The 14791-nt window shown below is 39.2% G+C and overlaps 1 protein-coding gene across 1 annotated transcript; it reads left to right on the top strand.

The window, feature by feature from the left end:
• Window positions 1–5004: 5004 nt before the first annotated feature.
• LOC114431876 (CMP-N-acetylneuraminate-beta-galactosamide-alpha-2,3-sialyltransferase 1-like) lies at window positions 5005–9022 on the top strand. Its single transcript, XM_028399545.1, has 7 exons — window positions 5005–5707; window positions 5923–6176; window positions 6293–6489; window positions 6599–6778; window positions 7500–7545; window positions 7858–7977; window positions 8331–9022. The coding sequence occupies exons 2-7, from the start codon at window positions 5949–5951 to the stop codon at window positions 8496–8498; spliced, it is 939 nt and encodes a 312-aa protein (XP_028255346.1). The 5' UTR covers window positions 5005–5707; window positions 5923–5948; the 3' UTR covers window positions 8499–9022.
• Window positions 9023–14791: the final 5769 nt, after the last annotated feature.

Below are 14791 nucleotides of genomic sequence, written 5' to 3' on the forward strand. Positions count from 1 at the left end.
CCATCAGTCGTTGCGATTACATCACCATCCGTCAGCACTGTGCACGTACCTTTTTAATCATCCTACCAGAAACTGCATCACAGCTGCTTCTCCTGGGGAGTGGCTCTCATTGTCACCTGGTAAAGAACTTGGGTTGCAGTGGCATGACAGCAAAAGATACCTGTAGGGACATTTAAGATAAATAACTAATGATGGCTTTTTGATTTTTTATTGTAGAGCAATTATATGTTTACAATGTGACTTGAGAGCGGAGCCTGAGTTAGCCAGTTGATCTTTTGCTGTTTAGTTGTATTGGCATGATTACAGACCACAACACTAAATCTGTCAGAATCTATCAGAAGCGCTGCAATTAGCATTGCTGTCATTCAAACTGCAGACAGAGAGAATAACCCATTAACTTTAGCTTTAAAAAAATCCATGCCCTTGGCGTCAAGTCAGAGCTGCTGCTTGGGAGTGAGGCCAATGAACACAATGGTAAGACGGGCTGGTGGTTAACAGTTCTTTTTCTTTATGCTCCACACACATAAGACTTCATAAAATCAGCTGTCACATATAAAAGATGTCTGATCAGTCTGAAAAGGATTCTGATTCAGAGCAGTGGGCTGCACGGCAGTATAAGAACCAAGATCCATGCAGAAAGTTATACCAGTCCTCTTGACATTATAACACTGCATCTTGCATTTCATTGTGCTGCTTCTAAGTGGAAAACCAAATGGCCCTGGTTTCAGTGTTGGAAGGGTGACCTTTAAAAGTGTATTAGGCACTTTATTATGTCCACACCATTAAAACGAGTTCAAACCAATAAACAGATGAAGTCCTCTGTCATTTCATGAACTGCTGCCAAAAGCACCCTGTACACCGTACAATAGCACAATCACAGTCATGAATCAAAGACTTCCAAATTCAAGGCCTAGGTCTATAGAGGCAGAGCAGCTACCTCCTGGACCGTGTCCCTCTCCATCTTTAACCCCCAGAGGCCCACTGTTGTAATTTTACGTCACATTTAACTTTACAAAAATAAACCTATACTTTTTTTTTTAATTAAACATTACTAATTAATTCTATTCGTCAGGTTTACAATGCAGATAGATAGTAGATGTAAATAGAAGTGGTTAATTTGAATTAATTGAATACAATCTATGAACTTGCCATGCAGTTCAGAACCTTGTTGTTTATGAATAAAATTATTCTATTCTATTCTATTCTATTCTATTCTATTCTATTCTATTCTATTCTATATGCCTGAAATATTTTCTGTAATAAGTGATATGCCTAGATAATGAAGATATTATACTGTTGTTGAATTTATTGATAGAGCTTGTTATACTACTACTGTACTACTGGTCCTGTTTTCATGGTTTGGCTTGTTTGCCCAAATATCTATTGCCTGAATGAAAGATGATACTGTCAGGATAAGGTGGACACTGATGCAGATGTGCGTCCGTGTGTTCAGGCAATAATCCAAAATCTTTAATACAATAAAAGTTTGTTACACAGTGAACACTGAGTCCAACCAAGCAAAAGTACAGGGGGATAATCCAAGGAGTAACCAAATTACAAATTACAAAAACACACAGAGCTAAGGTACCAAAGGAGAAGCTAAGGCGAAATCCAAAAAGGCTGGCAGGGTCATACACTAGAAGAATATCTGACAGTGACAACGAGACACAGTGAGAAAAAATGTCAAAATAAACAAGGCTGGCTCAAAGATGCAAACCTGACAGATACTGAGGCGATTCAAGAACCCACCAAGAGAAGTATGAAAGGACTTGATTGACATTTTCCTGTAAAAACTACTAGAGGATGCTGCAGACACTATGCTAAAGGCTACATCAACATGCTTTGTCCACATCTGCCTCTCGGAGGAAAAGAACTGCCTTTAGGAGTATCATAACTGAATGAGACTTTAAACATGGCTCAAGTTTTTTAGAATTTGTAAATAATATGTGGTATCATGCTTATGAAAAAAAAATTAATAAAGATATTACTTCTGCGATTAATTTGGAGTTATTATGAGGTTACAAATATGTAGACATCTATAATAAGGCCTTACAAGCAGTACAGACTGCAAACAAACTTTGGTACTCTATATGTGTTCACAATGTGAGACATCACTGAAATTCTACTACCCTACAGGGCCAAAGATGTAATATTAAAACACACCCCCAAAAAGTCAAAAATGACAAAAATATGATTTGTGCATCATAGGCAAATTTTTTTTTTTTTTTTTTTTTTTTACAATTTTCTTTTATGTTTGGGACTGTGGGGGTTAATCTCATAGTTAAATTGATAATGACTAATAAGTATCCCAACCCTAAATTCATCCTCTACATATAGGACTGGTATCTTATTGAGAGAGCACATATAAAGTGAACCGCTTTTGTTGTTGATTAACTTTTGCTTCCTAGTTATGTACCAATCCGAGAAATTAAACTTTGGATTAACCTTCCAGAGCCTTGAGATTGTTTAGCATGTATTACGCAAAGTCGTTCTTTTAAAAATCAAATAAGATAAACATTAAACAGGATTAATGGACCAACTGCACAACTGTGCAGCGAGTACAAATGTACTTTATCAAACAGAAACCTAACTCCGAGATGGCTGTTTAAAGTTGATGACATTTTGGCTGTTTTCTGGCATGGAACAGGACCTTGTTGTTCTTTTTTATGGCTCAGGTCTGGGAGTAAGTAAAAAAATGTGGGGAAGCCACGTTTTTATTGAAATGAAACTGGAGCTTGAGCTGCTCGCATATGAGTTGTGTCAAAATGCAGTTGACATGATGGGGGAAATAATCCATTGAAGGTTTATTGTGACTGTGCACGTTTGGGATTAAGTCTATAGAGTCCTAATCTCTATGAAATTCCACATTTTTTTGTTAAAGATAAAGCAGCAGTACAGGCACTGCCAAGGTGAAACAACACAGTCACAGTCCTAGATACCATGCCGTCTTGATGTTGCCCCACATGCACTACACGGGTGGCAAAGTTGTTGGGCAGGATGATTACGATTCCAAGTCTGACAAGTTATGACATTTGGGGCAGAGCTCACAAAGTATCCTGTGACACCGTAAGTAAGAAAACAAAAAGGCCTGTGACCCTCTTGCCAAACAAGACATGCTGATAGCATCAAACTGTCAATTCACACAGTCTCATTTTTATTAAAATGTCCTGCCAAGTCCTAATGACCTATCCTCACTCCACAGGCTCTGCTGTGTAGCAGGTATCAAACTCCATATTTAGGTAAATATCATCCAAAAACACACAGATTTATAATAAAATAAACACAACTGTGAAGCGAAATACTTTAGCCTTGTGGATGCAGAACGCACTGTTCTAAAAATGTTCAGGCTGTACCACACCTATGAACCACACCTGTTACTCTACACACATATCAACAGCAGCCTTTCAGCAGTGTTCTGTTCTAAGGAAAACGGTCACAGACTGTGATGAAATACAGCAAGCAAACATTAGAGACAAAGTGAGACTCCTGTATCCAGTGACAAGGTTTTAATGTGTGACTCAGGTCTGGAAACTTTCTGAAGGAAACGGGTCTTAGGTTCCCAGAAGAAGTGTGTGTACAGCTCCAACTGACAGGCTATTTCATATTTTCATTGAAGATGAAATGATGAAATAATTTAACAGAAACAACAAAGGTATTTATATTGTTTTAAAGTGCTTGTGCTACTGCCAACTTGTGACCACACACAAAATAAAATAAAATAAATCAATCATACTTATTAATTAAAAATAAAAAAATGGGATTCCAATGGCATCGATTAGTGAATTTCCAGCAGTTAAAGTCTGAAGTCCATTGTCCATGTTTCGTTGACGTTCATCATGGAAATCCTAAAACAATGAGCCATGTTCCTATTTAGAGCTGTGCGTCAACTGACAAAAATAAAAAACGTCACAGGCTGAGATGCGGTGTCATAAAACAGGATTTGTCAGGTCGCACAAAAACAGCTCCAGCTTCCCTAAGAATCTTTTGCAATAAATCATTAAAAATGTATAGACTATTAAGCGTAATATGACGAAATGTCTACTTCGGACCACCTGTTTGGACCTGGTTCGGATGTTTGGTGGAGCACAATACCGTTACTATAGTAACGGACCTAACAAAGCCAGTGGCTTTCTTCGAGCGAGCGTAAAACACCACAAGGAGAATCCCACAAAGTCCAACTCATGCTAAAGCCTTACTGTTTTGTTACACGAAGCCAGGTGAAGATACATTGATGTTAAATCAACTTTTAGTTACAGTAAACGGTATTATTTGTCTGACGACATGTTGTTGCCTTTTCTGCTCCCTCCCCACACACAATGGACATGAGGAGATTCCTAACAAAGACACAGAGAGTTAGAGTTGTTTTCAGCATTAACCCGTGTTGTAATGAGGCCACGTTAGCTCCTGTTAGCCTGCTAGCTTCAGCCTCGCCGAGCCAGTGCACAAAGCCACCTGCTCCTATTCTTATCAGCAAGAATAAAATACATGTGATGGACCGTCAGGACACAGTGGTGCACTGTATTAACAGGGAAACACTGATGTATCAGATAAGGCAGTGCATCATTATAAACACATCCACAAGGTTTGTTGTGAATTTTAGTATAGTAAGTTAGTATTTTTAGTGTTTCAATATTATCTGCATTAATCAAAGTTTGGTTCATGGTCCAACAGCTTTTTGAAATCCAGATGATGAGAACTGTGTTCAAACAAAACATGCTGATGTTATTTCATTGATGACATGTATTTTAAAGCTCACTTATATTGGTTGTTAATTGAAAAGTAAAGCACAATCTATCGCCATCTCTTGATATTTGAGGTTGATTCTGCGATACTATAGTAACGGACCTAACAAAGCCAGTGGCTTTCTTCGAGCGAGCGTAAAACACCACAAGGAGAACCGTCAGTGCTGCTCGAAGCTGGAGGAGGTAACATCAGTGAGTCAGAGGCAAGGCCATAGGGCCAGTGGAGAAAGTTCTATTGCAGAGGTGAGTGATGACGGGGAAACTCTTATCAGGTGGACATGAGGGAGATTTGCCAGTTTTTTTGTCTCTGTAAATGAGAGAAGGCGGCACATATGGAGGTTTTGTATAATCTGTTGTAATCTGTCTGTAGTGCCACCAGTATGGTTGACGAAACTGTTGTTGCACTTGGAATTAGTTTCTGTTTGTCACCGTTTTTAAAATGAATGAGTTTTTGTTGAATATGTCTCTAAAATAGTAATTAAGCGTTTACTTCTGTAGGTAAAATAGGTCTTTAACAACCTGTTAAAATGCACAGGAAATCGCAATTACTTCATATTATTATATTATATTTCATAATATACTAATATACGCTTTTACCCACCCCCACAACACATTTTTAATGCTTCCTACACCACTGGTTACAATGACTGTCATCTCCTTCCAGACACACAGACTGCTCTGATTTATTGCGGCTTCTGATCTGACAGTTACACAGGGGTTTGTTGCCTTTAATAGACGAACATTAAACAAACAATAGCCTATTATCAATTCATCTCTTAGTATTTTTTTGTCCCTCTGCATCACCTCAAACCACACCTCCACCTACCCAACCGAACGCAGGATACCCATCCTACTCTAGGAACTCCATATTAAGCGTTTTAACAAGAAACTGAATAGTTGTCACCTGATAGGAGTGAGCTGACGTTTGAACATTGATTAAACTTAACTGAAATAGAAGAATTAAGGTAAGTGACAAATTAAATATTCTTCTTCTTTTTCTTCTTTCTACCGTTTTATCATTATTATTGCAGTTGTTGTTAACAATAATAGTAATAAATAAGGAATAGCCTACAGTTTAGATCATATTAATGACTCGCGCATCAAGTGACATTTATCATTACTATTAATGCATGTATTTATATCAGTCTTTTTTTGTACTCACTGGTGTATTTATCTCCAGATTGGAATCCCTATCACACCTCCAGGATGATGTTTAAGTGGAAGCTGTGTACTTTTTTTCTATATGTCACTTGCGTCTGCGTAATGCTGAAGATAAACCATAATGTAGTGGACTGGGTGCCGACTCAAATCCAGTGCGCCTGTCAGATCTGTTTAGAGGACAATCAGTTGCCCGTGCATCGCTTCAACGCTTCTCCCGTGCCGTTTCTGTATCAGGACTGCAAGCTGGAAGAGGACACTTTTAACTGGTGGAAGGTAAGTTAGTACCTGCTCACGAAAGACTTCATGAAGGAGGATTACAGCGTCCATCCATGCAAGATCTCTAGTTTCCATTCATACATACTAACGGCAACGTTTCATATGTCCGACAGGAAATGCAAACAGAAACACGTAACTTTAGCACCTACAGAAAAACAGTCCAGGCGCTGTTCGACGTCATCCCACCCAGTCCCGACCTTATAAAAGCCACCCCTGATGTCTGCAGGACCTGCGCTGTGGTGGGGAATTCTGGAAACCTGAAGGGCTCCCACTATGGACGGCTTATAGATGTTCATGACATTGTAATAAGGTACTGTACTGTAATAAGGTATTTCCAGCTAAATCATTCATGCATTCCAAAAAGACACATTATACAGTTATTGGAATATATATATCATATATATCTGTGTGCTTTTTAGAATGAACTCTGCTCAGACTGGAGGATTTGAAGAAGATGTGGGCACCAGAACTACTCATCGTGTGATGTATCCTGAGAGTGCTGTGGATTTAGATAACAGCACACATCTGGTACTGGTTCCATTTAAGATACTGGATCTGGAATGGGTCGTGGAGGCCCTGACGACAGGATTTACTGGGCAGTGAGTCATTTTTCATTGCTCTCATGAAAATGTGTTTAATGTGATGTTGTTAGATTAGACTGTGCTCACAGGGCTAGAGGTTTCAGGGAAACTGACATTCCACTATAGCAGAACTAGAACTGGGCTGTGTCTAAAATCACACGCTCATTACATGTGGAGTTTGTAATAGGGGCCCCGTCAGCAAAAAAAACAACAAAAAAACAACAAAAAACCCTATAATAGGGTTTAATGACTCTCATTACACATTGACAGCACTCAGAAAGGGTGAACACACTGAATAGGACACTACAGAGTGAGTAGGGGGGTTCAGACAGAACAGATTAAAACAGAATAGCCTTCTGTTGTAATGTGCTAATGACAATGATGTCAGAGGATATACATATAAATATGGACATCTTAGAGCAGGGGATCAGGAACCGAAATTATAGGATGAATAGAAGCAATTCATAGATATTTAGAATACAATAGCAGCAGCCACGTCAAATATTTATGAAAAACTGCTATCAACAGGTGGAAATGAGGCACACTGTGTCTGTCTGCTGGTGTCCTGTCTGGCTCAGGCTCCTTAGAATATAGCTTACATATTATATCCACCCATCCAGCTTCTGAACCCTGTTGTCCTGTAGCACGGGGTTATGTGGGACATGTTATATATCATAGCCTATACTCATTTACTCATTTTATTGTTTCATCATGTCTTATTTTATACTGCTTCCAACAGGTCATATGCACCAGTAAAATCAAAAATAACAGCCAACAAGGATTTGGTAAGTAGCATTTCATTATTTTTTTTTATTTGTTTATTTTTTGTTAGCAATAAATAAGGGATAGGAGTCATAAATCTACACACATCCAACGTTTGTAACAATTTGAATAATATTATCACATATACATTTACTTATCTATAATACTATAGAATAGGCCCTCTTTTAAAACCTGATGAATTACAAATGAAACTACTTTATTAGTCAGTTTGTGCATGTGCATGGTGATGAGGTGCAAGTTTATGGATGCTTTCCATAATTGAGTTATTGTGCTCCAAATGTTTTTATTAAAATATATTTTTTTATTTATAACAGGTGATGGTTGTCAATCCAGAATTCATGAGATATATTCATGAGACATGGCTGAAAAATAAGGGCAAATATCCATCCACTGGATTTATGGCTTTAATTCTTGCGCTGCACATTTGTGATGAGGTATGTTTAAATTAATCAGTTTAAATACCATTATGTGTACATTTACAATGTATGCATTGTGAGTTAAAGGAAACTAAGTGTCTAAATGTCAGTCATCCACATGTCTGAGAGACATGCTTCTCATGTAAAAAAAGACCAAGGCTGAAGTTTTCCCAATAAACAAATCTTACCTCCAGGTCAGGACAGACATACAGTATTTGCATAGGGCTGTCAAAACACCTACATTCAGTACGTGTTCTGACAGCCCGCCTGCGAATCCTTAATGTCCAACTCAAACAAAGTGGAAATATGTCAATCACTAGTGGACATCTTTGAGGGTTTCCAACTTTTTTTGTTTATGTCTGTTTTCCTAGGTCTATGTATTTGGTTATGGAGCAGACGGTGAAGGAAACTGGAGTCACTACTGGGAGAAACTCAAAGACAAACACTTAAAAACAGGAGTGCATTCTGGGAATCAGGAATATGATATTCTCCAGGAGTTAGCTAAGCAAAAAACTGTCACATTTTACAGAGGGTGGTGATCTTTCTCTCAGCAATCACAAAACCCAGGCCTTCAAAGCAACATATTTACAGGGAGATTGAAGAGACAAAAATGAGGTGCTTTATTTAGAATAAAGTGAAACCTTACTGCCTGCACTGCAGCAAAATAGCTCTGGGGAGTCATGTGACACCGGGCACCTCTTCAGAGTATATTATTGTGCAGTTGTTAGAGAACAAACTTGATGGTAACATGTATTCAGCTGTGATGATGTGACTGACTGGCCTGGTGACAGCGCTGATGTTTCTGTGTGCTGGAAACAAGGGACAAATGTTACAAGAGATTAAGAACTGTAGTGTTTTTTTGCACAAACGTCACCTGCTCTATTCAATCATGTTTGAAGGCGGGATGGATTGACTGAAGAAAGTCACATTTACACTGTATTGATGGCCAAAGAGTTCATACTCTATTGACAAAGTGAAGCAGACTGCAGTACTATAAAATCACTTTTGATTCCAATGTAAAGAGAGAAAATGGACCATAAGAGAGCAATATTATTGAGTTGGAAGGCATGTTTTACATTTTTTCATATTAAGCTTCAGCTTTATACTTGTATATAGACTTGTATATAAGTGGAGAAGCCATTTTTGTTGTTATTTAAAATTTGGATTGTATATTTATTATTTAAATACATTTTATTTAAAGCACACCAAATGTTATTTTGTAATTAAATATGCTATATCTTTTAATTTATGAATCATTTTTATATTACATGACCATTTCTTCATGTCTAATTATTGGCTTATCAGTCATCTTTGAAGCACTGTTACAGATGTTCCAGGTATTATTTAGCATTGACAAAATAATGAATTCTTAATTCTGCCATTGAATTCGACATGTTTCTGTGAACTCAAGACAAGGTGGAGCAAGACAACCACCACACAAGTTGTTTTAAAAAAAGAATGGTTAAAAACAAAAAAACAAAGTTAATGTTCTGAATGAATAAATGAATGATGCCTTTTGAGAAGTTAGGAGAACTGTATACAGACAGGATTTGATGTAATGGATGGAAGAAAAAAACACTCGGGTAAGTATCATTTCAAATAAAAATTAAGAACAAGATGCAACAGAAACTAGAAACTGTGGTAACTCCGATAATGACAAGTTGTAATCTAAAAGGAACGATTTGAAAGAGTGAAAATGCCTGAGTCAGACTGAAACAATCAATTTTTTGACACAAGTGCACGATCTTCCAAAACATTATCCCTGCCTGATATGGAGTTAAGCTTTTGTGCGCTTGAAATGTCAAAATGTCCTTAAAAACACAGATTGCTGCACCTATAAAAGTCTGAATCAAACAAAACACATTAAGTCAACTGCCTCCTGTATGAACTGACTGCTGCAAAACCACCAAATATTAGGGTGCCAGAGGCTCCCAGAAAACGTTAAGCATCTAGAGCAGTATAACAAGTGGGCAGGTGGATCTACCAGGTAAACAAGGGAATTTAAAACTCTACTGCAACCAACCACAAGGACCCTTTTGCAGTCTCTGCTCTAGCCTTCCGAGCCGTCCTACCTGGACCCAAGAGTGTCCCAGTCTCTGGTCTCCTGTCTGGACCCAAGTGGGTCTCTGATTTCCTGTCCCGACCCTCAGGGGTCCCTATCTGGTTTTCTGGCTTTACCTGGAAGGTTCCTTGTCTCTGGTTTCCTGTTCTAACCCCGGTCCAAGTCTCCGTCAGTCTCTGGACCCCTGAGGGGTCTCCAGGCTCTGCCTCTAATGATCCTATGCAGCTTGGACCCTAGAGGAATCCTGTCTCAGTCCCTTAGTGGTTTCCTGCAAAGTGGACCCAGGAGGGTCTGAGCGATCTTCTTTGGTGACCTTCTGCCAAGACCCAGGAGGGTCCGAGCCTTCATCTCCGGTGCCCTTCATCCCAGACCCTGGAGGGTCCTTGTCTCAGTCTCTGGGGGCTTCAAGTGCAGGCTCTGGAGGGTCATTGGCCAAGCCTCCTCTGGTCTTTTTATTTTTTTTTTCCCCCGCCTCTATGATCGCCTTTTTGGAGGCCTTAACATGCCCCAAAACTCACCAAACTTGGTAGAAAAATTCATTTGCCCAAAAAGTTTGAAATTTGCTGACTTTTGAAACCCACATGGGAAAATGGCTCTATAGCACCCCCTAACGTGTAGCCCCTCTGGCCGGTTTGACACAGGCTCATGAAAATTGGCATACATATGTATCATCCCAAGACGCAAAAAAAGTCTCTTGGAACCCCCCTCCAAACCCAACAGGAAGTCCGCCACTTTGAAGTTTGCGGCCATTTTTGGCAATTTGTGACCCTGCTACAAAACTTTTCACGCCTCGCATACTTCATCCAATTGAACTGAAATTCACTGTGGACACTATAGGGAATAGACGCATTCCAAAACTCTTTCAAAAGCTATCTGCTATCAAACTGCTATGAACCCGAGTCTGAAGAGATATATATGCTAATAGGATGATACTGTCATAGCGCCACCTACTGGCAACAGGCAGTTTCTCTTGTAAACATGTGTTTGCTGTACGTCTCTGGAAATCTGAGGAGAGGAGAACATAGGAGAGGAGAGCAAAGGAGACGAGAGGAGACTGTGTTGGCCCCGCGGATCGCAAGGTGTGCGAGTGCCCGCAATGCTGCTTGCAGCTTTAATTTCTTATGTTTCCTGGTTTTATTTTGCAGTGTGGTTTTTGTTTTTTCCAGTTGTATTGTGAATGTCTGCTGTACTTGTTTATCTGTATGGCCTGTATGGTGTGTTTCCCTCCATTTGTGATTACCTGGCTGCCCTGGTTGTATTCAGTGTCTTGTTACCCTTGTGCTCCTCTTTGTTCTTCTCTGTTCGACCGTTATGATATTTCTGTGTTTCCCTGCGTTCTTCAGTGCTTGTGTGTGTTCCTGCTCGCCAACCTCTTTGTGGACTACCCTGCCTTGGTTTGGTTTGTTTCCTTTAATTTTTGGGTTTATTCTTGTATTTAGATGTTTTTGGTGGATTAAAAACTCACCTTTTGTTGTTATATCACCTTTTGGAGCCTATATCACAAATGCAATATGATTGTTTTTGTCAATATCTAAAAAGGGATCATACTTCATTTATAATTGTGTATGTTTTAATACTGTGTCATTAGCCAGAGGCTTAATTGTGTTTTTTAATGTTCCTAAATTCACTGACTTGACTTTTGTCCTCATTGTTTTCTCAGATTGGACCTGTTATTCATCAGGCCATTACACAAAATGCATTACAAATTCAAAGTCAGGTGCATCATTGTCCTGCTGATCATCTCAGCAAGTCCACTTTTCTACAGCTCTTTGAGGACTTTCCATTCACTGTGGATTCAAGAACCAAGACTTTGTGCCTGCCACACATGCTTAAAAGAGGGAACGTCATGCCTTTCAGAGCTCATCAATGACTCTCCTTCTCCCTTTATGTCAAGACAGAATAAAACCTCTCCAGATGGCTTAAGGTGGTGGCAGGTAAGACATTGTTCTCTCATGTGTTAGTTGTACAGCTGTTTCTACAATGCCTACATGTACCAGTTGCATTGCCAACAAGGGTAGACTGTGTGACACAGACCCACATAAATGCAATGGTCTGATGGAATTTAACAGAAGTGCTAAAGCTGCAGGTTGAGACAGTCATAAATGCTCCTCTTCAGTCAGGGAATCATCTTTAAAACCTGAACGATTACATGAAAAAGATGCAGCATTACAAAGTGTATGTTATGGCAAGGCAATTAGAAGCAATCAAGTGAATAAAGCAGCTGCTCATTGGAGAGAAAAAAAGGCGTGGCACCACCAGTCACCACAACCTACAGCATGTGTACTCTTGGTGTTTATGTGAGACAGCCAATACACTGTAAAAAACGTATCATTAAACCCAGTGAGGTTTTTTCCAACACTGTTAAAATTGCACATATGTTTAAGTTGATAGAACCGCAACATCTTCACATCTTCTGTTGTGGGTATCAGAGCATACAGGGTGGAAAACCTAACAGTACCTACTTCAATAAAACAGTGGACAGCCTGTTTGAGATTTTCCCACCGGTTCCATCTATGGTTGCATCCAGCCCTAGCCGCTGCATAAGCTGTGCTGTTGTAGGAAATTCTCGTAATTTGAATGGATCCCACTATGGACCTCTGATAGATTTCCATGACATCGTAATAAGGTAGGTCATTGTATATCGATGGACAGTGTCCCTCAGAATAACAGATTTAAAAACATGTATCCTTCTGCATCATTCAGAATTAACCGTGGACGTGTCAAAGGCTACGAGACAGATGTTGGAACCAAAACCACTCATCATGTCATGTATCCAGAGAGTGCAAACAAACTGCAAAACACCACTTATCTTCTGTTTTTTCCATTCAAGATCAGTGATTTTCTGTGGCTCCACAAGAAATTCAACCCAGAGTAGGTCAAACACAGATACTGTCTTCATCTGTGTTTCAAAGGGCAGGCTGGTTCAGCCACCACAGCTCCAAAACACAGATGCCTAGCTCTTTATCTATAGGTGTTACCGACAAGGATGTAAGTGTGTATATATATGCTGTTAAGGTGCTACTATTTTAGCATTTAATTCATTTCTTTGTCTGTTGGATCTACTAATAATCAACTTCACCACCAACAGGAAAAACAAAGCTACAACATTAGACAACTTTGCTAATAAGGATTTGGTACGTATTTATCAAAAGTGACAATGCCATATTTTAAAAATCAGTTGACAAAGTCTGAGCTCTGTGTGTTATTCATAACAGGTGATGATCCTCAATCCTGCTTTCATGAGATATGTTCATGAAGACTGGCTTGGAAGGCGCGGATATTATCCATCCACTGGCTTTCTGACTGTGATTCTCAGCCTGCAGATGTGTGATGAGGTATGATTGTCTCACACAGCAATTTTTCACTGTCACTAACTTTATTGGTGAAAATATCAGGGACAAAGAGATAAAACCAGCAGGGAAATGTCAATTTTAAGAAGAGGGGAGTGTTTGGCAGTGCAGCTTAAGGTGTTTAGTCTGCCATGGTCCCTGGATATTGGTGTTGACATGTCTTGTTTTACCCCCATGTTTGGTGGAAGCCCATGCTAAAAATGCAGCCTCACAAGTTGATTTTTTAATCAGCCTTCTGCAGCTGAAGCTCAAAGCATAATGTTTGTTCACACAGGTCAGTGTTTTTGGATTTGGAGCAGACAGCGATGGAAACTGGAGCCACTACTACGAAATACTAAGAAACAAACAGCTAAAAACTGGAGCCCATCCTGGAACAGACGAGTACAACATCATAAAGAAATTACACAAGAAAAAGAAAATCACATTTTTTAGAGGATGGTAAACATGAGCAGCACTAAATATCACATTTTTTATGTTTAGGGGATTCTGGTTGTATTGGAACTTATTATGGAGTCTTTTTGTGCTTGACCATTGTCACTGTGAACTGTGTACATATGGAGGATAAGTTTTGCTTCATTGACCAGAGGTAGGTAGTGAGCTCTGAAAGCATTAGTTTAAAAGCATTTTAACATTTACTTATAAGGGTTTTTATTGTGTTAAATTTACATTTACATTTATATTTTTAAGTCCAAGAGAATGAACATGTGAGTAACTCCAGGAAAAATGTGTGTTGCAGTTTTTTTCATGGCCAAAGTGTAATAAAATAAAAACTGACAGCCATGAATCATACATAAAAGGGCTACAGCAAGTTGAAAATTTGATTTATGTACTGCTGTGATAACATTACACAGTAGCCTTTACTACTTCTACTCTGAGTATTAGTCAGTACAAAGGGGTCTCTGGATATTGGTGCAGACATGTTCCAACCATCCCTGTCCTATTCTATGCCCATGTTTGGTGATTTATTCACTCACAATAACATTTGCTTCCACTTAAACTGCATCAGCATCTTCTTGACCTCATGTCAATCACTTTGCTGAAAGGTTAACCTCCTTAAGATGTGTGGCTGGTTTTTGCTATGATGTTTGCCTCTGATGTGCTCGCTCCTGATCCTGTCCATCCTCGTCACTCCTAAAGTCAACCTCAGCATCTTCATCTCTGCGTTTTCTAGCTCTGCCTCTTGTCTTTTCCTCATTGCTACAGTCTCTAAACCAGACAGCATGCTGCTCTCAAAGCACAACATGCTGTTTTATGTGAAATGGACCTGTTGATCAGGCTGAGCCTGACATGTAGTTGAAGGAAATAATCCCTCAGCATCATAGAGATCCACTTAGATAGCTGTAGATGTAGCCAAGGAGGTCTGCTCAACTCTCCAGCATGTTTGAAATGTGTGTAAATAATCCAGGTAGGTTTTTGGAGA

This window comes from Parambassis ranga, chromosome 2, assembly GCF_900634625.1.
Source record: "Parambassis ranga chromosome 2, fParRan2.1, whole genome shotgun sequence".
NCBI classification, from domain to species: domain Eukaryota; kingdom Metazoa; phylum Chordata; class Actinopteri; family Ambassidae; genus Parambassis; species Parambassis ranga.